This window comes from Neophocaena asiaeorientalis, unplaced genomic scaffold (genome assembly GCF_003031525.2).
Source record: "Neophocaena asiaeorientalis asiaeorientalis breed wild unplaced genomic scaffold, Neophocaena_asiaeorientalis_V1.1 scaffold46, whole genome shotgun sequence".
NCBI lineage: Eukaryota > Metazoa > Chordata > Mammalia > Artiodactyla > Phocoenidae > Neophocaena > Neophocaena asiaeorientalis.
This window is the reverse complement of record NW_020175393.1, coordinates 15,946,653-15,973,485: the sequence shown is the minus strand read 5'-3', so window position 1 is coordinate 15,973,485 and position 26,833 is coordinate 15,946,653. Positions and strand designations below refer to the sequence as shown.

At 42.2% G+C, this 26,833-nt stretch overlaps 1 protein-coding gene across 11 annotated transcripts in view; it reads left to right on the top strand.

Moving 5' to 3' along the window:
- Positions 1 to 26,833, top strand: part of PKHD1 (PKHD1 ciliary IPT domain containing fibrocystin/polyductin) — a 600,926-nt gene that overhangs the window by 146,224 nt on the left and 427,869 nt on the right. For all 11 annotated transcript variants that reach the window (XM_024765924.1, XM_024765923.1, XM_024765919.1 and 8 more), the window contains one exon: positions 9,541 to 9,753. In XM_024765924.1, the coding sequence (XP_024621692.1) occupies positions 9,541 to 9,753 (213 nt within the window). The remainder of the gene's footprint in view (positions 1 to 9,540; positions 9,754 to 26,833) is intronic.

Sequence of the window (26,833 nt, the reverse complement as noted above, 5' to 3'; positions counted from 1 at the left end):
TTCTCTGTAATCAGAGTCCTTCCTGGTATCCTCAAATGTTAGTGGATTAGTCCAGACAGTGACCAATTTCATTTACTATTTGTGTATCAGGAGATCAGAGACAAAGACTTTTTAATGTGGGGGGACACTTGGCTCTGAAACCCCTTATTTTTCCCAGTCAGACAATGACTTACAATATTTACCTCCAGAGAACAGTCCCAGACATACTTGATTAGCCTTAAATGAAAGATAAGCCACTGCTATGAGAAAGGACTTGCTTTCAGTAGATGGGCAGACAGACAGATAGATAGATATTAAACAATTTACAGTTTATGTCTTGACAACTTGGATGTTGTAACATGAAAAATGCTATTGAAAGGGACCAGTCCTTTCCTACCGCAGAAGCTACAATATTTTCAGTAACAAAAAATAAATATTTCAAACATCCTTCCTTAAAACCCTTCTGGGACTTTCTGTTAGCCTTTAACATCAAGTATAAACACCATGATATGGCTTACAATGTCCTTCAGGACTTGGTCTCTCCTTACCTCTCTACCTCATTTGTTGATTAATGATTCTCACGTCCTGTTTATCCAGACTGGGAGTGAAATTAGAAATCTGGGATGCTTATGTATCTGGGATTCTTGTGCAGACTGAAATATACTGAAGACAGCTTTTCATTATTATCATTTCCCATGTACTGTAATATTCCTGGGGGTCAAGTAAAGGTAGGATGTACGCTCATTTTTTAAATAAGTACTATGAACGACTATTATTGTTCATTTCTAAAATTATTATGTTGTAGCTGAATCATGGTTACAATACTCAGAGAATAATTATATTTGGAACCTTTTAAATAACAGATTGCTCAGAGAAACGTATCAGGTTGCAGGGCTGGTAAAAAAATGTGATTGGATCAATGCTAATTGACCTTTGATACAGAGAAAGAAGGAGATTATTTGAATCAGTGGGTATCTTGGTAGTTACGGAGATTTTTACCTGCCTGGAGAAGACAGTTTCTTCCCCGTTTTCTCCTTTCTTTCTGAGGCCTTAAGTGACTTTCTAAGAATCCATGGAAAAGCTGAGGGGCTTCAGAACTTAAATATCAGAAACTTTGTTGGTAAAAGGAAGTTTTGATTTTCTCGAGGTAGAAAGGAGATCAAGGTTTAGTTAACTAGTAATTGACAACAGTAGCTATAATAAAAGGCATTTATTTACATCTCAGTGTTTTGAATTCCTTTAAATGTTTCTCTTCCACAAATATGTTTATACTTTGTAATTAGCATAGAGTTAATTCATTGATAAGGTTAACTTCATGAGTTTTATGTTTTATAGATAAAGTAAAAGGCTGAGTCATCACCATTATCTTCTTTCTTGGTTATCTGTAAAGTTGGCCAGTTCACTAAAACCAGGGTATTTCTATTCACCTGGAGCAATTAAACTTCACTGTGACCTTCTGAAAGTGTATTTTTAATATTTTTATTATGGCACCTAGCAGAAGGGCTTGGAAATAACAGCAAATGTTAGTTGAATGACAAAGTGAATTAATCTGCAATTCCATCTTTGTATTTTCAACCTGTTTTAGACTATGGACTATGGACATCTAGAACAAGCTTCATTTACCTAGAGCAGTGGTTCTCAAAGTGTGCTCCCTGATCAGTAGCAAGAGCATCGTCTGGGAGCTTGCTAGAAATGCACATTTTTGGGCCCCATAGCAAATGTACTATGAGGGGGCAAGGTCCACCAATCTGTGTTTTAAGACCTCTGGGTGTTTCTGATGGACTCAAGTTTGAGAACTACTAGCCTAAAACAATAGAGGGAACCATATAGGATTGTCAGGACTGGAAACCAATTAAGCTGGCCCAGCTACTCTCTCTATTTTTTTAAACATCTTTATTGGAGTATAATTGCTTTACAATGGTGTGTTAGTTTCTGCTTTATAACAAAGTGAATCATTTATACATATACATATGTTCCCATATCTCTTCCCTCTTGCATCTCCCTCCCTCCCACTCTCCCTATCCCACCCCTCTAGGTGGCCACAAAGCACCGAGCTTATCTCCCTGTGCTATGCGGCTGCTTCCCACTAGCTATCTACCTTACGTTTGGTAGTGTATATATGTCCATGCCTCTCTCCCACTTTGTCACAGCTTACCCTTCCCCCTCCCCATATCCTCAAGTCCATACTCTAGTAGGTCTGTGTCTTTATTCCCAACTTACCCCTAGGTTCTTCATGATCCTTTTTTTTTTTCTTAAATTCCATATATATGTGTTAGCATACGGTATTTGTTTTTCTCTTTCTGACTTACTTCACTGACTTACTTCACAGACTCTAGGTCCATCCACCTCACTATAAATAACTCAATTTCGTTTCTTTTTATGGCTGAGTAATATTCCATTGTATATATGTGCCACATCTTCTTTATCCATTCATCCGATGATGGACACTTAGGTTGCTTCCATGTCCTGGCTATTGTAAATAGAGCTGCTGCAATGAACATTTTGGTTCATGACTCTTTTTGAATTATGGTTTTCTCTGGGTATTGCAAAGTTTCTGCTGAAAGATCAGCTGTTAACTTTATGGGGATTCCCTTGTGTGTTATTTGTTGTTTTTCCCTTGCTGCTTTTAATATGTTTTCTTTGTATTTAATTTTTGATAGTTTGATTAATATGTGTCTTTGGCCCAGCTACTCTTTTCCCAAAGAACAGTGGAAAAAAATCTGTCTGGCCACATTGACTGGGCCTGTCCTGAGTATGGTATTTTTAGTTTTATGCAGTTGTCTCTCCTACAAGGGAAATACGAGCTGATGAACACGATTCCTCCCTATTGTTCATGGCTCTGAGTCAATGATTTTATTTCCGATATGTTTTCTCCTCCACGTTGCCCAATTGACTAGCGGTGCCAGGCTAATTAAGGAATTAGTATGTGGCATCCATTCGGGGCGGTGTGTGATTCTTTTCTTGCATCCTGAGAACATTTTTGCAAACACTTTCCGGTTCATATTTTCTTTTTTTAATCAGGCAGAGACCTTACAATTAAAATACCATTAAAGTGATTCTGGCAAGTATTGCAATAAGCATGTTTTTTAATTAAAGGAAGAACAGGGGGATGCATAAGCAGCATCGGCTAAAGGGGAGAATTTCATTTGATATCTGTTTTAATTGAAATGAAAATAGAGTTGAGTAAAGCAGCAGTAGCCTGTGCTAGGTTGCTAGGCTGAGGTGTTCTGTGCTTGATTAATTAGTAGCCAGCCAGAAAGTCCATTGCCTTTGCCCCCAATCCTTAAAGCCTGATTTATGCCTCACCTCCCCCATGAATATGTGAGGGCCCAGGCATTTATTTCCGGAGCTGCTAGTGGATAAGATTATGGAGTGTGCACTGAGCTCTTGGGGGATCTCATTTGCCAGCCAAATTGATTTTCCGCCTCCCTGGCCGGGGACAAGCCCACCTCAAAGATTCCAGGCTCTGCTCCAGTGGATCAGGCAAAAGCCTAATCCGGATCTGACCAACAAAGGAAGCTCTGTGCATCCCCATCAGAACGCAGGCTCCGGGCTGTGGCTGCCTTCCCTGAATGCTAGCCTTCTCTTCCTCACCTTCTCTTGACACCCACCTCTACAGCAGCACGGTGCTGTAGGGTACAGTAGGGTGTAGCACAGCGCCCCAACTCTGCGTAGTCACTGAGTCTGCCCTTCTTAATCCAGGCAGAGCAGGACCTGTGCATTCTGAATGGATGATCATCTCTAATTCTCCAGGGAAAGGGAATTCCACAGGCTCCCTCTGCGGAATTACTGGAAAGGTAACAAAATACAGGATGCTAAACTTTTTAAGGAATTATTCAGAGTTGACACAAAAAGCTGAATGGAGGCTCGGCCACATAGATAAGTAAATTGGATAACTTACATCTGAAAATTTAGGTAGTTCAAGCTTTGAATAAAGGAAGGATCTAGTTTGGTGATGCAGATTGATCTAATGAATTGGGGGTCATCAGAACTTGCCTTCGTTCATCTCTGGCTTTACGTCTGCTTAAAATGGAAGTCACTGCCCTCGAGTTCATTTCATCACCTGGCATGTACGTCCTAACCACGTACACTCTTGCTCTGTACCCTTTTCCCCCAGATCCTCCTCAAAATGACACTTAAGTATTTGCCATCATCATCTACCAGTTTCCCCAGTTCTTAAAGCTTTTCCAGGAACCCACCCCAACCTTCTCATTCTTCTCCTAATTCACCTGTTTCTTTGACTCACATGCAAAAATCTTTCTACTTCCTCTCCTGAGTCTAGTCTCTAAATACTATTTGACAGTCTTGTCTCTCTTGTGTTCTCACTCTACGTGTCTAGGGAGACCTCATTCACTTCTGTAACTTCAACTTCTATTTATTCCACACGTATTTAGTGACCACTTTCCCAGCTCCCTGTATGCCTGGCACTGTTCTAGGCACAGGGGCTGCAGCTCTGAATGAAATAGACCACAATTCTTGCTCTCATGGAGTTTATTTCCATAAGGAAAACAATCAAGTCAGCAAGTTGTATTTTTTGTTAGATTTTCTTAGCAGCATGGAGAAAAATGCAGCAGGGAAGGTGAACAGGGAGCTGGGTTGTGGTTTGGTGGTGGCTGGGGGGACTTGCACACAGTGAGGGCAAAGCCTGTGAGTCAGGGGACCAAGAGGGTCACGGAGGCAGAGGATTGTGAGCCGGGGAGAGCAGAGGGAGAGGGGGCCATGAAGGGCCAGCGCTGCAGGGTTTGGTGGGCTTTGACTCTGTATGTTGGGAACCGGTGGAGAATTGCCGGCAGAGAGGTGATGTGATAAAGTTTACATGAAACAAATCACAGTGACTGTTGTTTTAAGAGTAGACCCTGGGGTGGGGACAGGGGCAGAAGAAAAGAGCTGAGTTAAGAGGCTTTTAGAGTTACCTGGGGATGAGATGAGGGTGACTTAGACCCCAGTGATAGGAGTGGAGGTGGTGAGAAGGGGTTGGATCACAGGGATATTTTGAAGGAAGAATGCACAAAATTCCCTGGAGCTTTGGTTGTGGTGTGAGAGAGAGTGAACGCTGACTCTTTCAAACAAAGCAAAGGACTTTCAAACTTTCAAACTGAGCAAAGGGGGGATGGAGTTGCCATTTATGGAAAAGGGAAGGACTGTGGGGCAAGACGAGGAGCTCACTTTTTGGACGTGCTAAGCTGAGAAACCTTTGAGACATCCAGGCGGAGATGTCAAGTAGCAGTTGGGGCGATGAGCCTTGAGCTGAGGGCGGAGGTGGGCCTTAGGGATTTAAATCTGGGAGTTATCAGCAATGAGCATATGATGGGGTTTAAAACTTTAAGACAAGGTGAGAAAAAAAGTGATCAAGGGACTGAGTCTTGTGACATTCCAAGTGTCAGTGGTTGGGACAAGCAGGAGGAATCAGGCAGTGGAGGTCAGGAGGGAAGGCTCAGGAGGTGGGAGGCCATCCAGGAGGGCACAGTGCTTGGTGGGCGAGGGGAAGGAGTATCAAGAAAGGAGTGAATAAGTATGTTAGATGCTGCTGGCTGCTCAGGAAAGGTGAGCACTGAGCATCCCGCCTTGGATTCAGCAATGTGGTTGTCATTTGTGACCTCAACAGGACCAGTTTTGGTGGAGTGGCCAGGAAAAGGCACAGCTGGGGAGGGTTCCAAAGAGACTAGAGGGAAAAATCTGGGATAGAAGGTACACCCAGTTCTTTTGAGGAGTATTCTTGTAATGTAAAATACTTACACTCTAAATGTTTTCTGTAAGGGGGAAAATAGCTAGAACTGTGTATTTGTTTTTCTTTAAAACACACACACACATACAACAGAATCATTTTGCGGTTATTACAGAGGATGGCTAATTGTAGGGTTAGCCCAAAGCAGGTTTTGATGTACTTTGCAAACATTAGCTAGCTGCTAAAAGTCTCTTTTACTTCCCTTTAAAAGAAATAAAAGAGATGTTTAATGGGAAGAAGTGATTACATGTAAAAAGTTGTGTTCATGTATTTATTTTGGAGGGGAAGTAACAATAATGATGGTTGATTGATTTTTATAAAATTACCCAAGGTCACTCGTGGGACATACTCAGCTTTCATGAACAATCATAACAAGCCATGTAAGGGTCACAGCCAAAGGCTGATTTCAGCCCTGCTCTTTATTTCAGCTTTCAGATGGGGCTGAGCTCTATAAAGCGGAGAAATAAAGTCCTCCCACTGCCCTCCCATACTCAAATAACTATCCTTTAAAGCAGCCTGCTGTATATTTGACTTAAGCTAATAAAGTGTGAGGATGAAAACACTTGGGGCCTTGGCACAGAGACAGATTAAATATAAACTTCCCGTTCTTTCACACCAAGGAACTTTCGCCTTGGTTATCACGTATCAACCAAAATTAGCTGAATTCCGCATCAAACTCTCTTCCTTTCCCTAGATTTCTTATACGTACCTGCCACTGATAAAGTAAGGAGGAAAGGCTTTTTAGCAGGGAAGAGCGATTACTGCATTAACTGATTAGTCCTATTTATAGTACTCTTGACAACACAGGTCATTCATGTTTTGGGGCTGAACTTTTCTCCCTTCATTAGCGTCATAATTAGTTCCTGTCAGTAAATGACATTTTCAGATTTCTACCAGTTTGGTTCAGTGTATTTAATATTTTGCTTGATGGTATAAGGGACAAAACCCAGGTTATAAATGTACCCACTAATCCTTGTAGTCTGCCTCAAATCCTTTTCGGAATGAGGCGAGGTATATCTACATTAACAAAATTAAAATAAACCACATATAAACAAGCCATAGGCAAAGCTACTTAGGTTAACACGTGTTTTTCCTTAAAAGTAACTATGATAAATAATGAAATTAATGAAATACTTAATGGAAATTAATTTCCTAATTAATGAAAAAGCTACTTGGGAGGGTTTGCAAAGTGGAGAGAGTGTGAGTGCCTCTGTCAGGTGGTCTGGTTCTAATGCTCGCTCTGCCTCCCCCAGCTCACTGTCTGCTCTGAAATACGGAGTGTGACATCGACCTCCCGGGCTTGTTTGGAAGGTCATTTCAAACAACATAGCTAAAGGTACTGGCATATGGTAGGTGCTTAATACATGTCAGCTCCCTTGCTTTCCCCATAATCTCGTTTGAATTCCTGACTGTGCAGGTAATCCCTTCCTCAAGTGGTATTCAGAGTTCCCTGCAGTGTAGGTGGTGGCGAGAGAGCATGAGGTCCCTGTCTCCATCAGTGTCAAACGCACACTCGACTGCATCTTTGCAGGTGCAGATGCCAAATGTTCTAGAGCTGGAAGGAGCCTCAGCGAACGAACGAACAATTCTGTTCTGCACATCGCCAAGGGGCAAACAGACCATCCCTCAGCAGTGAGTGGGACAGATTTGGAAACTGAGTAGTCCGAGGCCCAGCAATTTTGAGAGACTTACTGAGGGTCATTCAGAGGTCAGTAGCAGAGGGGACAGGAACCTGATCCAATATCCTGTCTCCATCACTGGTTCATCTCTGTTCAGATTCAGATTTCCTGACTGTTCATAATGGTGGGACCCATTGCCCAACCCATGGTCCACCAGTTGAAGATAATTAGTTGAGACATTAATGACACATGGCTGTGAGTGAAAAAGTTCTAGTGAACTCAAGAAGGTGGCCTGTACCACAGGTCACATTTCTTCCCTCTTGTTCACAGCAGGATGCGTGATACGATTGCATTTCTAATGATAATTCTTGTCATCATGATGACAATGGAAGGGAAAATTAAGGTCAGAATTGCCAGCAGGCCCTTTGGAAGTCTGGTGAGCAGTGTGGTGCCACTCAAGCATCAAGCCTCTACGTCACTAAAGGAGAGTTGCTTCTTGGGTCGATTACCTTAGACTGTGATCTCTATGCCATATTTGAAAAGGGACGTCAGGACAACGGAGAGTGAGGTATTGGAAGGAGGTGGTCTAGTAGGGCTGTTATACCACTGCATTCAGTGTCTACTAGGTCAGACCCAGGACCAGGGATCTACAAGCATCATTTCAAGAAATCTCACCACAAATCTCTGAGGGAAGAGTTCTAGCCATGGACGATTTATAGATGGTGAAACTGGATACCCAAGGGAGGGGTGTTGTTCTAAAATGTGGCTGAAAGGAAAGAGCACTTTAAGAGGTTGAATCCAAGTAAACACTTTGTGACTGTTATTGATGGTATGTGGCTCGAGCTTTAGGATCAAAGATAAAGGAGCCAAGGAAAGCTGAAGAGAATGTTAGGACAGAAGGTCAGGGGAGGAGTGGCCTCCATCTGTATTGGTCACTATCTCTGTACTAAGATGGAGATAACAGAAACGACTAAAAGCATCTTGGCCTTTTTCTTCACTCCCTCTCATTCCTCCAGCACGTGTTTAAGTACAAAACAACAATCCAACTCAAGGATTTGGTACCTTGGATTCAGGACTCTATTTAGCAGATGGAGTCTCTGCTCTTCACTGGCCCTCACCATGACCCTCTTTCTTCCTGTGGAATCTGCCTTTTGAGCCACTTCTGCCACTTGCCTCCCCCACATTCTGGGCTTACCTTTAGCTCATTGAGACAATGTGTGGACTTACTGATTCAATGTCATAACAGTATCCTTTCTGAGAAAATGGGAGTGTGTGTGTGTGTGTGTGTGTGTGTCTATAAGGAAATTCAGGTACTTAAAACAGATACTCTAAAAGGATATAACCATTTATTCATTTACTCAGCAATTATATATTGAGTGCCAACCTTCTCCCAGTCACTGTTCTAGACACTGGGAATGTAGAAGTGGACAAGGCAGATAAGTGCCCTCATGAAGCATGCATTCCTGGGGGGCGGGAGGGCAGACAGTAAACATGTAAAAATATATGGTATGTCTGATGCTAAGCGTTATGAAGGAAAATATACGTGGGTAAGGGGCCAAGGCATGCTATTTTCTCCCGCCTGGGGAGGGAGATTTGCTTGCTCCAGGTTTCCTTTTGAAGCCTGGGTACATGACTCAGTTGATGGTAGGATAAGACACCGTGTTTGACAGTCCCACTCAACTCTATTCAATGGAGCAGAACAGTTCCTTGTGGAAATCAGTGTCTATTGTCCAAAGAAAAGGATAATAGATGCTAGTCAGCTAAAGTGCTAAAAATTTCATAGTGCCTCCTAATTACACTTCCTTTTACTGTAATTCTTATAATTTTGGCATATTTTCTTCTATTCCTATTTCCTGTTTCCCAGTTTTTTTAAACTTAATTTTCTAAGCTGCTGTTACATGGTAAAAACGGTGACCTTCTGTTTCTTATCTAACCAGTCCTAAATTTCTAGGCATTTAGGTTATTGTCATTAAAAATACTACAAATAAAGCTGCTGTGAATTGTGATAGCTACCCTAAGCTAGGTTAGTAATATGCTGCTTCTGCTTCTGGGTGTCTGATCCCCTCAGCTGTGCTTCTCGAAGAGAAGGCAAGATAAAGTGAGCCTAAATTTCAGCAGAAGTACATAAACGAAGAGGATTTCATCAGACATTGGAACTGTCAAAAGGAAGTGAGCCTCGTTCTCCCAGAGACTGACTGTCTTCTCTTTGGCTATTAGGAGGAAAGCTGATCTTCCTGGACCCAGGACCCATCGAGCTGAGAGCACACTCCATCCTTGTTTCTGATGGTGGAGAGCTCAGGATTGGATCCGAGGACAAGCCCTTCCAAGGCAAAGCTCAGATCAAACTCTACGGGAGTTCCCACTCTACCCCCTTCTTTCCGTATGGAGTCAAGTTCCTGGCTGTGAGGAATGGAACTCTTTCCCTGCATGGTGAGTGAGGCAGTTGACCAGAGGAACTGAGGTAGAGCTGTGTGTGTCTAGCCAAGGTGCAGACAATGGGGAAAATGATAAAACTACTTCCGTCTCTTTGGCTGTTAGTTGCAGAGGCAACAAAGTCAATTGCAGCATGAGCACTGTTTCCTTAAATAAGGAATATTAACTGTGATGATGCTCACGGCAGAGTGTACTGTGGTTCTCAGTTATGTGCCCCCCTTTCTGTCACCTCTGCCCACTGTCAGGTGACTTTCAGTGCCTCCCCGTGGGTGGACCATACTTCCCTGTCCTGCTGAGAGTGGGCTTAGCCTTGCACTTGCTTTGGTCAATGGAATGTGAGCAGAAATTGATGTACTGCATGGCCAAGCAGAAGTTTTGAGAGCCATTGTGATACTTTGGTCATTTTTCTCTTTTCCTTCTGCTTGAGAATAGCCCATCCCCCATAGGGATAGGGGCAGCTCAAGCTTGGGCAGAGCTGCATACTGCTCCTATGTATGTGTGTGAGGAATAAACCTTTGTTGTCATGAACCACTGAGATTTGTGTTTGCAGCTGCAGTTTAACCTAGTGAAAACTAACCAGTATGGTTACTTCCTGTTACTTAGCCTACACCCATGGCTGTGTACACGGGTGGCAGCCCAAAGCAGAGACGACTTCACTTTGTTGTTGCTGTTTTCACCCCGCTGGGAACAGGGTTCAGTTAGAGTTCTACCTAGAATTTTGTTACAGGTGGGTTGGTGTTTATGGATTCCTGGGAAAAAATAGGAATCAGACTATAATGTGTTTCTGCTACAATTTCGTTTGCCTTTTGATAACTTCATCCCACTTCGCAAAATGGACATTTTTATTTTCCTTGAGATTCAGGAAATTACTAAACGTGCCAGGATAATCCTTAGTATCAACTAGAAAATGTAAGTATAGCATGATGAGCTTGGAGTGTCTTTCAGTGGATGCTTATATACATTTGATTACATAGCACGAGCCAAAGTCAGATCAAAAATGTGGGCACCAGATAGTAGCCCGATCTCCAGAAAATGTGACATTCTCTACATTGGAATTTCTGTGCTGACGTAGCAAAATAAGACCCTGCCACCTATCACAGAGTAGTTATTCTAGGCATGGCATGTGGCTATGCTGAGGAATCACCCTTCTTGCTCCATTAAGGCTCTGTCCATCACAAATTGTGGTCCTCAATCATTGTCTACTAAAAGCCCTCTTTTGCCTTTTTTGGCTTACTATGAGAGGAAGTGAGATCTTATCATCAAGCATTTATTTATTTTTTTTTATTTTTGCGGTACGCGGGCCTCTCACTGTCGCGGCCTCTCCCGTTGCGGAGCACAGGCTCCGGACGCGCAGGCTCAGCGGCCATGGCTCACGGGCCCAGCTGCTCCGCGGCATGTGGGATCTTCCCGGACCGGGGCATGAACCCGTGTCCCCTGCTCAGCAGGCGGACTCTCAACCACTGCGCCACTAGGGAAGCCCCATCAAGCATTTATTAAGTGTTGACCATGGACCAGCCAGAGTGATACACGCTGGGGATAAATTTTGTAAGGATTAAAAAACCCACAATTATCTAGACCGAAATTCAAAATACCTACAATATTGATTCTTGTATTCTACTTCTAAGGAGGACCTTTTTCTTCCTGTATCCCTCATCAAGCACTTACATCGATCTTGTAGCCCAGGATCCATGAGGGGCTTCTGTCTATTCACAGGTCAGCGATGGTCTTCAAGTGTTTGCTGTAGTCTAACAGCCAGTTAGGTCACTAACCCAATGTGCTGCTGTTTACCATTGAGAAAACACAGCTGGAGAAAAAGAGGGCGCAGATCAGTGTTTCAACCAGCCCATAGGCCGTCTGAAGTATCCTGCAGCTCAACAGGGACCCTCTGGTTTGAGAGCCACTGTCCTCTAAGATGCAGATGGCACAGCTCTTGCTCGAAATGGAATTTCACCTGAAGAAGAATGAAACTCTCCTCATTCTTTTACTCGGCTTCTTTCATTCTAGCTCCTTTTTCTCCTCACATTCTATTATGAAGGATCAGCAAAAGAGTTTACAAATAACCTTTATGTGCTTGTATTGTAAATGTACCCTGTGCTCCTAACCTTTGTGTTTTAACAGATGTCAAGTTAAGAAAATCCCTAGGACCACTGCTTATAATTAAGATGGGGCAATTAAAGCAAAGTAGATACTTCTAATGTGTTCTGAGAATTCTGGAAGTTACAAGTGTTGCTACTTTATCCTGGTGATGTTACTGGATACTGAGAGCGCAGACACCTCCTCTCCCCTGCTTCCCTCGTTTCTGTCTTCTCCCCTCCACCTCTCCTCTCCCAACACTCTTCCTCTCCTCTTTTTCCCTCTCCCTCCACCTCTCCTTTCCTGTATTCCCAGGACTAGGGTGTCATCAATGGCTGTTTTACCCATTTCCCCGCAGCCCTGTCAATATAGGCCTGAGTAGAATCTCTCATGAACCACAGAGCTTGCACATTGAACACAGGTGAAATCAAGCTGTTTTCCTCATTGAGGTGATGCTGCTGCATCTCATCCATTTGAAAGAAATAGTATGTAGGAAAGAGCTTAGCCATTGGGTGAGAGGGATTCCCTTCTGCCTTCTCTGGCAGGGAATCCCAGTCACAGCCTGAGGTCCATCAATCCTCTCCCTTCTCTCTCCCTCACCACCTGAGGTCTCAAACAGACTTCCCCTCTGGCAGCGTGGTGGTATATCACAGTTGAAATCGTTACGTAATTTCACTGGCCTTTTCCCAGGGCCAGAGGTGGGTCTAGTGACACTGGGGCTTTAGGGAAAAACTAATTTTCTCTTGCTGTCAAGTATGCAAAACAGTGAGCAACTTGATTCAGTGCTTTGCCCCCAGAAGGTCCCTAAAGACCCAACATTCACTCAGCTTCCCAGGGTGCTGTAGGGAGGAGATTCACCGACTTTAGTGCATGGAAGGCTCTTCTCAGGAAGATTTTAAAAATAGAGGTTTCTGGACCTCACTTCCAGAATCTGACTCAGTGGGTTTGGCGTGGGCCCAGGAATGTGCATTTCAATGGAACCATCAGGTGATTTGATTCAGGGGGCCCACTGACTACACGTGGAGAAACACTATTTTTAGTGGTTTATATAAGTTTTGGAGTCAGAAATCAGTCCAGTTCTGCTATTCATCAACTAAGACCTTGGGCAAATCAATCTCTATAAAACCAGGAAAACATAATTCCTACCTCATAGATTTACCGCTTGTGAACTGCTCCAAAGTATCTGGCACATGGTTAACACTCCAGCACTATTAGTTATGGCTATTCTCATGATATTTTTCCCCCAAAGCAGTGAGTCCCCTGTGCCTATGAGCTCATAGTTTCTTTCAGGGGTGAGGGATGGAGGGACTTCTATTTGGCACGGGTCCATCTCTGTCTGGAGATTTTTCTCCTTATTCATGTTCTTGTCTACCTCTTCATCACAGCAAGAGAGAGGTTTTAGCTTTGGAGGTCGTGAAGGAATGCCATTCCTCTTTTTCTGGGTTTGGGAGTGGATGGGGCAGGCTGGGTTCTGAATCTGTGGTGGAGATTAGATGGCTTAGTAAGTTGTCAGCTGCACACTTTGCCATGTTAATATGACTAAAGGGTCGCAGATTCTTCATCAGTGTGGGGTTTGGGGGGCTGTTTTCAATGAGGAAATTTCACTCTTGCTTTTTGCTCCCTACCCTCTGTCTGCCAATACAGGTTCACCACCCCAGACCGAGTGCCAATCACATGTCACTTTCGAGGGGGTCGCTGTCAGCTTGGGCAAGTTGAATTTTTGACAATCTAATTACGGCCCTTGCTTCCACAGTGGGAGTCTGAACAGGATGGTGGGGCTTTTATTGATTGTTCAGAAGGGAAATTTATCAATGTCTCTCACTTCATTTCCAGTTCCTCCCTGAGAAATTTGGCTGACAGTTTCTTAGAAGAAAAAGCCGTCTTCTGGCCTTGAATGGACTTCTGTCTTTGTCCTTTTCAAGAAATTACAAGATCAGGCATTAAATATAAATGGAAGTTTCTGGGAAAAGCGAGAATGTGGGGACGTGGTTGAGGAAAACACTAGTATAATGTTATGAACAGGAGACTTTTGTAGGAATAACTAAGAAAAAAGGAGTTAAAATAAGCAGGTTTAAATGCAGTTTGCTTCCCTTCTCAAAGTACCAAATATCTGTATGTAAACTCCATGCTTTTTATGAGTACTGTCTATGGACACTCATATTCTGTTGCTAAAGGGTATCAGGCTGTCTGGGAGCACAATATTGTGTGCATGGAGTTGATACGTGTGTCCTGGGCAGTGGTTTTCCTACCGGGCTCCACAAAATCTGAATGTTTCCTGGGGGAACTTCAGGGGTTCTGCTAACAATGAAGTATTTGAGGATCAAGCTATAAAGGTTTAAATTGCTCAAGTAATTGCTTCATTGCTTTTATCTCTAGCTTAAATTTGCGTTAAAGGAATATTTCATTGGAAGAAAGAGTTCTTTTGCTAAAATAGTGACTAAAAATTACTCAAGTAGCTCATCTTTTTTCTTTTTTTAATTGAAATATAGTTGATTTACAATGCTGTGTTAATTTCTGCTGTACAGTGGTTCACCATATATATGTGTGTGTGTGTATGTGTGTGTATATATATATGCACACACATTCTTTTTGTATATTCTTTTCTTATGGTTTATGGTTTATCATAGGATATTGAATATAGTTCCCTGTGCTATACAGTAGGACCTTGTTGTTTATCCATCCTATATATAATAGCTTACATCCCTCCTGCACTGTTGGTGGGAATGTAAGTTGGTGCAGCCACTATGGAAAACAGTATGGAGGTTCCTCAGAAAACTAAAAATAGAGTTACCATATAATCCATCCTTCTTATTTTGTGGTCTCTTGGTGCTGGTGCTGGGGCAGGTAGAAGAGGTGAGGCGTGTGCTCGGCAAGTGGAAGATGTGAGATGGGTGATGGGCAGGTAGAACGATGAGGCAAGAAGTCTGGCCAGCCTTTTACTGAACCACGCAGTCGTATCCTCTGCTGGGCATTGCTGCCTCTCTGGATAATACTGGCTGACTGCTGATTCTCTCTCCTCGACCACTGGAGTCCTGTAGGAAATCTTCCCACTGTTTTCCAGTGTGAAAGCCCCACCTGGGTTTGCAGTCCCCTTAGCTTCCACCAGAAATTTGGCTCAAGTCAAGCTACCTTCCCCAGAATCCACTTGATCCAGAGGAAACTTACAAATCTTTAGACACCAGAGATGTTCCTCTCAGCACCCTTTCCTCTGTTCTCTCTCTGAGTCTCCTCTCCCCTGCTCAGATAAGCATGGGTAGCCCACACATATGCTGCATATGCAGACATCCAACCTGGGAAAAAGAAGCCAGTCTCCTTTTCTTGCAGGCAACTGTATGACTGGTACATTTGAAGCCCTTTTTCTTTGCTTAAATGGAGAGAAGTAGCCTCAGATCTCCCTGTATGGGAAGGAGAGGAAAAGGCCATGGCTGTTCACTGAGGCTAATGACTCACCCCCATCTCTGAGAACTTCTTTGAATTTCCTCTCTTGGTTGATCATGTAGCTGGGGGCTGGGGTCTGTCCAGGCATGGCTCAGATGGCGTAGTTAGTTAGCCTCCTTTAAATAAGCCCCAAGGGGGCTTCCCTGGTGGCACAGTGGTTGAGAGTCCGCCTGCCGATGCAGGGGACATGGGTTCGTGCCCCGGTCCAGGAATATCCCACATGCCGCGGAGCGGCTGGGCCCATGAGCCACCGTGAGCCATGGCTGCTGAGCCTGAGTGTCCGGAGCCTGTGCTCCGCAACGGGAGAGGCCACAGCAGTGAGAGGCCCGTGTACCGCAAAAAAAAAAAAAGCCCCAAGGAAATGTCTACTCCCTGTCTGTTTATGGCTCACATACAATGTGGGTGCTCATCATCTTTTGTCCCTGGCCTGGGTCCTCTCGGTGGGTTTGGGGGACTAGAAGTCTGTGCTCAACTGTTTGCTACATATGTGAAAGGGTGCTGCAGAAAGGGAAAGCAGCCATTGTGTGTGTGTGTGTGTGTGGTTTTATTTGATTTAGGGGTGGGAAGAAAGTAAGATCAAAGTGAAAGGAGAAATAGAGGAAGAAGGATAAGAAAAATTAAAAACCTATTCGTTGCTTTCTGTAATCTTAAATTCAAACACACTTCAGTCCAGCATGGCGGTTCTGGTCAGCTGGTATGTTGGGGCAGATGGTAATTACTCAGTCAAGTTAATGCTGGTGAGTGTGGTTCTGGTGGACTTGGAACCCTCAGCATGTAGGATGGCCAGTGACTAATGACTGGTTCTCTATTCAGAGCCCCTGAGGATTGGTCCTTAACTATGTGTCTCTGAAAATATAACCAACACCACTAACAAAATTGAGGCAGAAATTTTCTCTGTTGCCTAACAAGGCTTCAAAAAAAAAAAAAAATCCAAAATACAACTATTCTATATGTGCAATAGAAGAAACATATCTGGTAAAATCTCATTGATTCTTAACTGAGATAACTTAGAATTTGTCATTGCTTGATCTGGACAAGAGTGACCTTGGAACAATGGATTAGAAAGGGTTCCTTCCATTCAGAGTATAAAGCACACCTTAAGGAGCTCATTTAAACGCTTTAAAGTGAACATACTGTTTTTAAGGTCCTTAGCATTTTAGGTGTTTACATGTAAATGTATAATGCTAATTAGAAATGAGTTCTAGCTATCTGATAATCCAAGTACAGCAGGAATCCCACTTAGAAACACATTATAAGATACTTTAAGTTTCTATATATACCTGAACATCTTGGCATTCGTCAGGTCTTTTTTGGTGGCAAGTGACAGAAAACCCAATTTGAACAAAAAATAAGGGCACTTATTGCCTCATAAAACTAAAACAACTGGAGGCACAGCTGAGTCCAGGTGCTTCGATGAAGTCATTAGGCCTTTGTTTCTCTGCAGCTCTAGGTTCTGCTTTCTCCTGAACTGGCTTCCTTTACCAATCTGACTCCTAGAGGTAGAAATAGGCCCCTGTGGCTACAGATGAAATAAGGGCTCTTTTCCAATGACTATTTCTGAGCAAATTCCAACATTTCCCCTCATCAAAATTTCACACCCCCTTTGTTTTTCCCGTTTGGCTTTTAACACTGTCTAACATACAGTTTATTTGTGATATTTATTGTACTTATTCTAGTGTTTTCCTTAGTAGAATGTATGTATCATGAGGGCAGGGATTTTCATGTTTTGTTTTGTTTTGTTTTTTATTGACAATATCCTAATCCCTACAACAGTGGCTGGACTCACAGTAGGCTTTCAAGAAGTATATGTTGTGTGAATAACTGAATGAAAAGCTTAAGCAGAAGACTCAGGATTAACTTTGACCCTGTTTGGGTCATAAGCCCATCACTGAAGCTGCTACCGTGGCTGGGGAAGTGGTGCTCTTACTGGCTGGGATGGAGCAAGTGTATGATAGACCCCCCCAGAACTACATGGTCTGAGACTGAGAGAGGATGATTCCTTAAAATTAGAGGTGTGTTATCTAACCAGAATAAGAGAATGAGCAAGTAAAAACAATAGCTTGTCTACTTTTAAAATATTTGACAATCTGACATTTTTACTACTTTTACTAATTTGGAGAAAATTAATAAAATTTTACTGGATATTTCAAACCTGTTTAGTTTGGCTAGGAAAATAAGAAAAATTCCAATCAGTTACTTCACTAAGCAAAACCAAATTCACTATTGATAGAAACACAATTAATAGAAAATTTAGAATTAAAAAATGTCTAACAACGTTTTGATATTTTCTAGATTCAATTATATTTAGAAAGTGTTATTGAAAGTATCAGGTTGCTTTGTAAGATAGTTTTTAGTTAGGGGATTCAGGACCACATGGATCTTGATCTGGACTGGCCACTCTTGTGTAAATATGTATCAATACATCCCAGGGAATGGCCAGCTAAGGCATCACTATTGCATATTATGGTTTGGCCCAAGCCAAAGAGAACCTCTCGTGAACAATGCTGTATCATGTGACTAATTCTTGACTAAGCTATGAAGGGGATGGACAACAGCTTGCATTCCTTCCTTATCCCTAAGGCCACACAAGACACTGGGGACTTTGCCCTTGATGGAAGACAAGTCCAGCATAGCCAGTCAGTCCAAGAAGAGAGGAGAACACATTTGCCCCAGTGCTCAGGGGAGAGCTGGTCTTGCCCACCTATTCCAGGCCTCTCTTGAATAGGAGGCAGAAACCAGGGAGCTGCCTCCTGGACCCTTTTCCCTATCCTTGTAATGGGAGGAGAGTAAAAATAGAGACCTCCCCTTTGTTTGGCCTAGTGCATTTTCCATCCCCTGGGACTTAAAAGCAGAGTCATTGGCATGTTATAAATATTGGTAGTATAGTAGAGTCTTTAGACCATATGAAAGATAAATTAGGAAGGTATTTCTCAAATAAGAAAAATGGATTTGTCTTAAAACCGTGAACTACTTCCTTCTAAAATTCTAACCATTGATAGAATGAAGTAATGAAAATAGTACATAAGGGCTTAAGTTTCCTATCTAAGCCCTTATGGTTCCAAAGGTTTTTCTGTACTTTCTTTTGGCAGTGTTAGTCATGAGTGAACAAGTCTCTGTATTAGTCAGGGTTCTCCAAATAAATAGAACCAATGTGATATCATATATATACGTATAGATAGATAGGTATATAGATAGATGTAGATACAGATATATAGATATCACATTGGTTCTATTTATCCAGAGCACCCTGCCTACAGTGACTAGTGGCTTATTCATTCACTAATTCACCTATTTATATATACATTCATATAGATATATATACATATGAAGAAACTTATTATAAGGAAATGGCTCATGTGATTATAGAGGCTGAGACCTAGGAGAGCTGATGTGTATGTAGTTGTAGTCTGAGTCCAAAGACCTGAGAACCAGTGGAGTCCATGGTGTTAGTTGCAGTTCAAAAGCCAGCAGGCTTGAACCCAAAGAGCCAGAGTTTCAGTCCAAATCTGAAGCCTGGAAGAGACCAGTGTCTCAACTCAGCAGTTAGGCAGGAGTTCCAGCTCACTCAGGCTTTTTGTACTATTCAGGTCTTGAATGGATTACTGGATGAAGCCCACCCACCTCAGAGAGGACAGTCTGCTTTATGGGAGGCTATGGATTCACATGTTAGTCTCATCCAGACACACCTTCCAGACATGCTAGAATAATGTTTGGCTAATTCTCTGGGTACCCCAAAGCCCAGTCAAGTTGACGCATCACCTTTACTAAAGTGGATCCCATTTTCTATAACTGACCCTGTATCACATCTTAGACACATAATCCAGGAAGGTAGCAAGCCTCTTGTCTTGACACAAAGCTTTCCAAGGGAGATCCATGTCTTCCTTTGAAGATTTCTGTAGTTTACTTTCTCCTTCTAGGTCATGAGGATCTTGGCTGACATTCTGCATCTTCTCCAGATGAACTTGGCCTTGCTCAGTCACAGGGCACTCACTCATCTTCCTCTGGATGAGCGTTAGGTGCGAGGACTCTGGAAGTAGCCTGCTTGGCTCCAAACGCCATCTCTACCACTAACTGTCGGGTGGTCTTTGAAAAGGTCAACTCTTCAGTGTTTCAGTTTCCATATACAAGTTGGAGAGATGATTCTAAAACATTTCTCATGGTGCTGTTAGGTGGTTTAAATGAAACAAAACATGTAAAGCACTTAGCACAAGGACAGGCATTGAGTAGTTACTCAGTGAGTATTATTATTATTAATTATATGCCTACAGTTTTGATTTGATGAAGCTGCCTCGCTATTCTAAGAAGGCTGGGATGGTGTTTATTGCTTTTCAGTAATCTGTCATCTGGAAACATGGTTGTCATTCTTGATACCCCCATCTCTGTCGTTCCCCGTATTGTGTCCATCACTAGGTCTTGATTTTAATTCTTGGGTAACTCATTTACTTCTCTCCACTTCCATGACTATTACCTTAGTTCATGATGCCATGAGCTTGTGCCTGGACTATTGTTTAAGCTTTGTAGTTTATCTTTTAGTTGCTATTTTCTTCCCTCTCCAATTCATTGTTTACCCTGGAGCCAGGGTGATCTTTTCACAGATCTGTTCACATCACGCTTCTGCTCAAAACCTTTAGTGGCTTCCTGTTGTCCCTGGGAAAGTCCAAAATTTCTAACATGGTTATAGCACCCTCTCTAATGTAGGTTTCTGCCTGCATCGCCTGCTGTGTTCTCCAACCCTCACTCCTCCCTCACTGCGGTGCTTTTCAGTCTTAGTAACCTTTTTTTTTTTTTTTTTTTTTTGGTATGCGGGCCTCTCACAGTTGTGGCCTCTCTCGTTGCTGAGCACAGGCTCCAGATGTGCAGGCTCAGCGGCCATGGCTCACGGGCCCAGCCGCTACGCGGCACGTGGGATCTTCCCAGACCGGGGCACGAACCTGTGTCCCCTGCATTGGCAGGCGGACTCTTAACCACTGCGCCACCAGGGAAGCCCTTAGTAACCTTCTTTTAGCTTATTAAATGGTTAATGTAGTCTAGATTTTACAATTTTTACATTTTTGAGTACCAAAAGAAATCCAGCTTTGTTAAGTAAATGGAATGTTCCATAGGCAGGAGCATGTGATTTTTCCTTCAAAGAGAATTCTTCCACATGTATCATCAAAGCAATATTATTAATGGTATTGCTTTCAGCCTAGTCCTGAAGAAGGAGTATCACTGGATTGGGCATTATATTCAGTATTTGTTAAAATTGGAGTTTTACCAAGATCCTGGCACTTTATAATTTTCAAAGCTGCTTCCCATTCTTTCCTCTCATTTAACTTTCACAACTCTGTGAAGTAGGAACGACTGGGATTGTTACTTTCATCTCAGAGATGATGAAACTGGAGCCCGGAAGGGGAGTTAACTAGTATTCACTCCGTCCTCCTCATAGGCTTATGATGCGCATGGGCTTTCTGTTATTTTGTATACACATAGCTGGTGTTTACCTGTGGCAGAAAGATAAACAGAAGATACTCCTTCCAGGTTTCTGGAGCATTCTTCCTAATTTTAATTCTTTCAAGTTATTTTGGGATTCTAAGTAGGGCTTTGTTCCTTTTGGCTCCCTTTGTAGTATTCTTGATAGGGGTACAAAGAACCTGCTTCTTCCCCAGTTTGTTTATTATGTTCAGTATTTTTTATGGCATTTTCTGATTTCTATAATGGCAAATCTACAGATATCTTCTTTTATGGTTTCTTCCTTTGATTTCATGTTTAGAAAATTCTCACCTGTACAAAGACTATATAAAAATTTATTTATTTGTTTCCTGGTTCTGTTACTGTTTTGTTTTGTTTTTTCACATTAGTGTCTTTAATCTAGGGTCAGCAAATGATGGCCCATGGGACAAATCTGGTCCATTGCCTATTTTTGCAAACAGAATTTTACTGAAGCACAGCCATGCCCATGTGTTTAGATATCATCTATGGCTGCTTCATGCTGCCATGGCAGAGCTGAGTTGCAACAGAGACAACCTGGCCTGCAGATCAAAATCTATTCATCGTTTGGCCCTTTATAGAAAATGTTTGCCAACCCCTTCTTTAGTCCATCTAGAATTTATTTTGATATAGTGTGTAAGTTATTTATTTAATCTTTTTTCCAAATGGTTGGTCAATTTTCTCAACACTGTTGATGCAACAGTGCAATTATGGTACGCTGAAAAATGGCCTCCAAATATGTTTACACCCCAATTCCTGGAACCCATGAAGGTTTGGCAAAAGAGACTTCGCAGGTGTGATTAAATTAAAGATTTTAAAATGGGGAGATTATCCTGGATAATTCAGATGGGCCCAATGTAATCACATTGGTCCTTATCAGAGGGACACAGGAGGAGTCAGAGGAGAAGGAGATGCAATGGTGGAAGCAGAGAGAGGAGTGATGTGTTTGAAGATGAAGGAGGGGCCACAAACCACAAGCCTCAAGCCAAGGGATACAGGTGGCCACTAGAAGCTGAAAAAGACGAGCGAGGAAACAGATTTTCTTCTCAGAGCCTCCAGAAGGAAGCAGCCCTGTCGACACCTTGATTTTAGCTCAGTGAATCCAATGTTAGAATTCTAACATCTGGAACCATGAGACAGTACATTTGCATTGTTTTTTTGAGACACTAATTTTGTGGTAATTTGTTATAGCGGCAATAGGAAACTAATACATTTCCCTGGGAATTTTAAATGTTACCTTTATCAGACACTAAATTCTTATTTGATACAGGTACAGATTAATGTCTTTTATAAATAAAGAGCTTTTTAGAACAAATTTAAAATCTGGCGATGGGTGTGAATAGACATATCAGTATAATTAATGCAAATGACCAACATGACTGCATGTAGAGAGGGCTTGGGTTATCCTGTGCTCACAAGGAAGGAGAGATTCTTTTTTATTCTAATGAGTTTTCTCCTATCTTTGCGTCATTAGTAATTACAGAAATGCAAATTAAAACAAAAGTGATTTTTTTCCCCCTTAACCATCAACTTCACCAATATTAAAAAGAGTAGTAGAAAGTCTGAGGAATGGGCGTTCACATATACTGCTAATGTGTATAGAGTATGTGCAGTCTTTCTGTAAGGCAACTTGGCGGTAATATCAACAGGTTAAACCTAGGCATATGCCTTGATATGGCAGTGTCACTTTTAGGAATTTATACTAGTGAGATGATCATGAGTATGCATAAAAATTACGCTCAAGAATGTTTACATCTTCACTGTTTATGAAAGAAAAATATTGAGAAAAAGCTGAATATGAAGAAATAATGGCTTAGTATATAAAATACAGATTTTTAAAGTGGGATACTATGATGCTATAATGATATTAAATAATATATAATACAATTGAAAAATGTTCCTCCTCCATTAAGTAGAGAAAATTTCACAAAATGGTATGTACGGAATTATAGCATTTTTGTTTATATGAAATCTTGTCAACATATGAATACAGGAAAAGGAGGACAGAAAAGACATATATTAACCTGTTGTAATAAGATCATGGATGCCTTTATTGTCTTCTTTTGCTTGTCTATATTTTTATTTTAAACATTATACATTTATTGCCTTTCTAAAAGAAATTATGTTATTAAAAAATAGCTCTTTCTTCACTGTCACCTCCACTCCACAGCATAATCCATAGCAATGATTATCAAAACAATTGTCTATCTGGTCAGAAATATGTCTGAGTTTTTATATATTTTTTTGACAATGAATAGAAGTGGATGTTAAAGATACTCTACAGAAGTCTTTATCTCTGACCAAGTCAGAAGTCTTTATCTTGCCCCTCTAACTAACGAAATTTCCGCACAGTTCTATAGGGCCTAAGAATGGCATTTGTTGAACTGGCCTGAAATTCACACAGGAGCTAGGAACAGCATTCCAGATGTTTCCACTTATCTCACAATATACGATTTCCTTGGTATTTTGAACTTTATCCTTTGATTCTTCTCAGTCACTTTTAAATCATAGTAGCAACAGTAAAGCTCAGATCGGTCAAAATAAAAAGTTAGCCTTTCTTTCATACCTCTAGAAAAGGCCTTCAGTTATAGTAGGGCTCACTGCACCATCCAAATAACCTTGGTTAGCCTTGGCCTAACCCTTTGTGCCAAAAGAATGGCAGACTTCTTAGCACTGGGGACAGATGCGGTACCCAGGTCTTTCATTGCAGGGCATAAATGTTTGCTGAGCAGCTGTGTATGGAGCCAGCTGATCTGCACATTTAGAGAACGGCTCCATCAATACCACTGGAGATTGACCAGTAAGGATGCAGGAGGCTCGCGGTGCACACACAGAGCCAATCTCATACAGGATTCCCCCGCCAGGGTTTGTCTTCATCCAAGAGAGAAATCACAGCGAGTGATTCTCAAGGGCAGAGGGAAATGGTGCACGCAAAATGCCTCCATTCCATCTCTTTGGTTTGCCAGATAGTCTTGTATTAACGCTAATGTCACAGTCTTCTCTTCTGAAGTAAAGTAAATTGGATCATCTCCGATTCACAAATGGTTTGGGTGCAAAGAATTCCCTTCTAAGTTGGTTGTTTGTAACTTGGAATACATTTGTTTAAAGATGGTTGGGATTAACATATACACACTACTATATATAAAATAGATAAACAACAGGGACCTACTGTATAGCATAGGGAACTATACTCAATATTTTGTAATAACCTATAAGGGTAAAGAATCTGAAAAAGAATAGATATATATGTATAACTGAATCACTGTGCTGCACACCTGAAACTAAAACAATATTGTAAATCAACTATACTTCAATTAAGAAAAAGAAATGCTGATAAACCTATGGTTAAGGGCCTATGTGAGCCCTCAAAAGTGTGTTTTACTTTTCTGTCTAATGCTAAGGGGAGTATAGCAGCTGACCTTTGTGTATACGAATAATTGTGTGGGGAAGCAGGTCCATTTTCAACATGAGATGTCAGGGGCACATCTCTCTGGGCTCTCATCCCATTTGGACTCTACTATATCAGTCTTTTCCTGTTGAGTACTAGTGACAGAGGGTGCTAAGTCCCTCTGCCCTGAGAGTGGCTTCTGTGGCCCAGAGGTGACACGATGGCCTGGCACAGTGTGGGTTCTGGGAGCAGAGAGAGCCAGCTTAGGTGTGAGGTGGAGTAATCAGCAGTAGTCAGCCCTTTCCTAATTCCTCTGGTTACTTATAACCTTCTGCTGTTGTTAGGGGTAGTATATGATCAGAGAATCTGGGCCAGCTGCTGGCAGGGGGAGGGGAACTGAGAAACAGTAGAAAGCCAGGGTTTTCTCTCCACCCCTTTCCTCTCAAAGCTCATATCCTGCTACTCTACCTTCTGTTGGCAGATGGATGAAATGAACAGTGGGAAACAGGGCTCAAGTACAAGAAATGCTGGGCAGATGCCCAGAGCTTAAACATTACAAAAAAGAGCAAGGAGATGGGGGAGGAATGAGTCCTCAAGCAGGTGTATGGAGAGCTAAGACTTTCCTTCCACTGCATTATTTTCTGTAATTATGGGTAAATGCATACCTTCAATTTTTTGGTTTTCTTCCTTCTTCTGATCCCCTTACATTCCTCTCCATCTGCCCAATCTTCGAATGACGATGTTCCCATGGGCTTGGTCTTGAATATTCTTCATTTATAATGTGTACTTTCTCTCAAGAAACCCCACTTATTCCCAGCGTTAACCTTTATGCACATATTTCTTTATATATCGAGCCTCAGACCTCTCTTCTGAGCTTCAGACTCAACTTTTTACTTGGATATTCTCTTTAGTATCTAACATGTAACCTGTCTAAAATGGTCATCTAAAACCAAGTATGTCTAAAACTGAATACTACTAGAATATAAAGTACATGAGGGCAGGGATTTTTGACTGTTTTTCTCACTACTGTATTCCCAGTACCTAGAATAGCACATGGCACATAGCACACAGTAGGTGCTCAATAACTGTTTATCGAATGGATTTGTTATCTTTTTCCCAAGATGTCCCTGTTGTCTACCGACTTGCATCAGCTCTGGATCTGTGAGGCATTATTAACCTCTTTCCCCTTACCTTTAGAGCCAGTCACCCAGTCCTCTTGATTCCCCAAAAGGTACCCCCAATTTTTATACTCCTCTCCAGATCTGCTGCCTTACTCTTATTCAGACCTCCAAAACTTCTTGTCTGATCTACTACATTAGCCTTCTACAAACTGCAGAAGCCTTCTACATACACCTCTTTCTTTTATGCACTTTCTTGTAATCTACTCTTCATGCCACATCCAGTGTGACGCTTAAAACCATAAATTTGATCAAGTAACTGTTCTGAATAAGGTTCAGTTCCTTTAAAGCAGGCCAAGAGGGTCCGGCATTATTTGTCCCAGCCACACCATGGCTTCTTACTCATCTGCTCCAGAAACCCCCATCTCCATTCAGTCCCTGGAGCACATCAAGCTCCCTCCTTCCCCCCTGGCTGGCTCCTACCCAGCTCAGGACATGACTCAGACTTTTCTCGTTCTCCCCAGTGTGCAGTATATACAGTGTCTCTCTAAGGATTCTCTCCCCTCAGTTTGATATGTAAGCTTATGAGCTTAAAATATGGCTGGTTTCACAACAGTATGATTCCTTAGTTGTCATGTGAAATATTTCTTTGGTGGTTTCCAAACCACTTTTGGAGTAAACTCTAAGCTCTTCGGGAGGGCCTGCGGGGTCCTTCCAGGGCAGAGCCTGCTCACCCTTCCAGGTGCATTCCCACTGACCCTCGTCAGGTCCCCATCCCTGCCATACACCTGCATTCTGGCCGTGCCACCTCTATGGCAGTTATTTGAGTGTGTCATGTTGGCCAACACCATGGTGCACAGTGTTGCCTTCGCCTGGAGGGCTCTGCCCATTTTGTCCTCTCCTCCACTGTGGCTTATCCTTCAAGACCCAGCTCAGTTGTCACGTCTTCTGGGAAGCATTCCCAGAAACAACCCCTGCCTCTGTGTGAGGTGTTCCATGTCTCTTCACTGGCGGACCCTGGGTGTCCCTCTGCCTTAACACTTAACAGAGTGCATTTGTGATTTTTTTGTTTATTTCCTGTACTATTCATGGACCCTGGAGGACAGTGACTCTGTTCCCTTTATGTCTGTCTTGCCAGTGCTTGACAGATGTTCATCTACACGAAAGGAAAGGTAGCATTCATTGTTTTGCTATGGATAATGGTGAAGCTGCATGCAGAAATAAGGGGAAATAATTTACATATATTTGAGAAAAATATTTCTAGTTCTTTTGTGAATTGCTTTATATTTCTGTTCTGATGTGAACATGATTTTGATGAAATAATTCTTTCCTCCCTCTTTCCCTCCCTCCTCTCTCTGCCTTCCTTCCTCTCTCTCCCTCTCCCCCAGCCCCCTTTTCCCCTCCCCCTGCCCTTTACTGATTTGGAAAGGTCTTGGCAGTTATTCACTTGGAATAAATTGAACGATTGAAGTCCTACAAAACAAACAGAGGATAATTAGTGATTTTAAAGTGTGTTAACCCACAAAGATGATTTTCTTTCTCTCCATGACCGTTTGGCAAGATGATTCTCTGGGCCTGTGTAATTATGGATGAA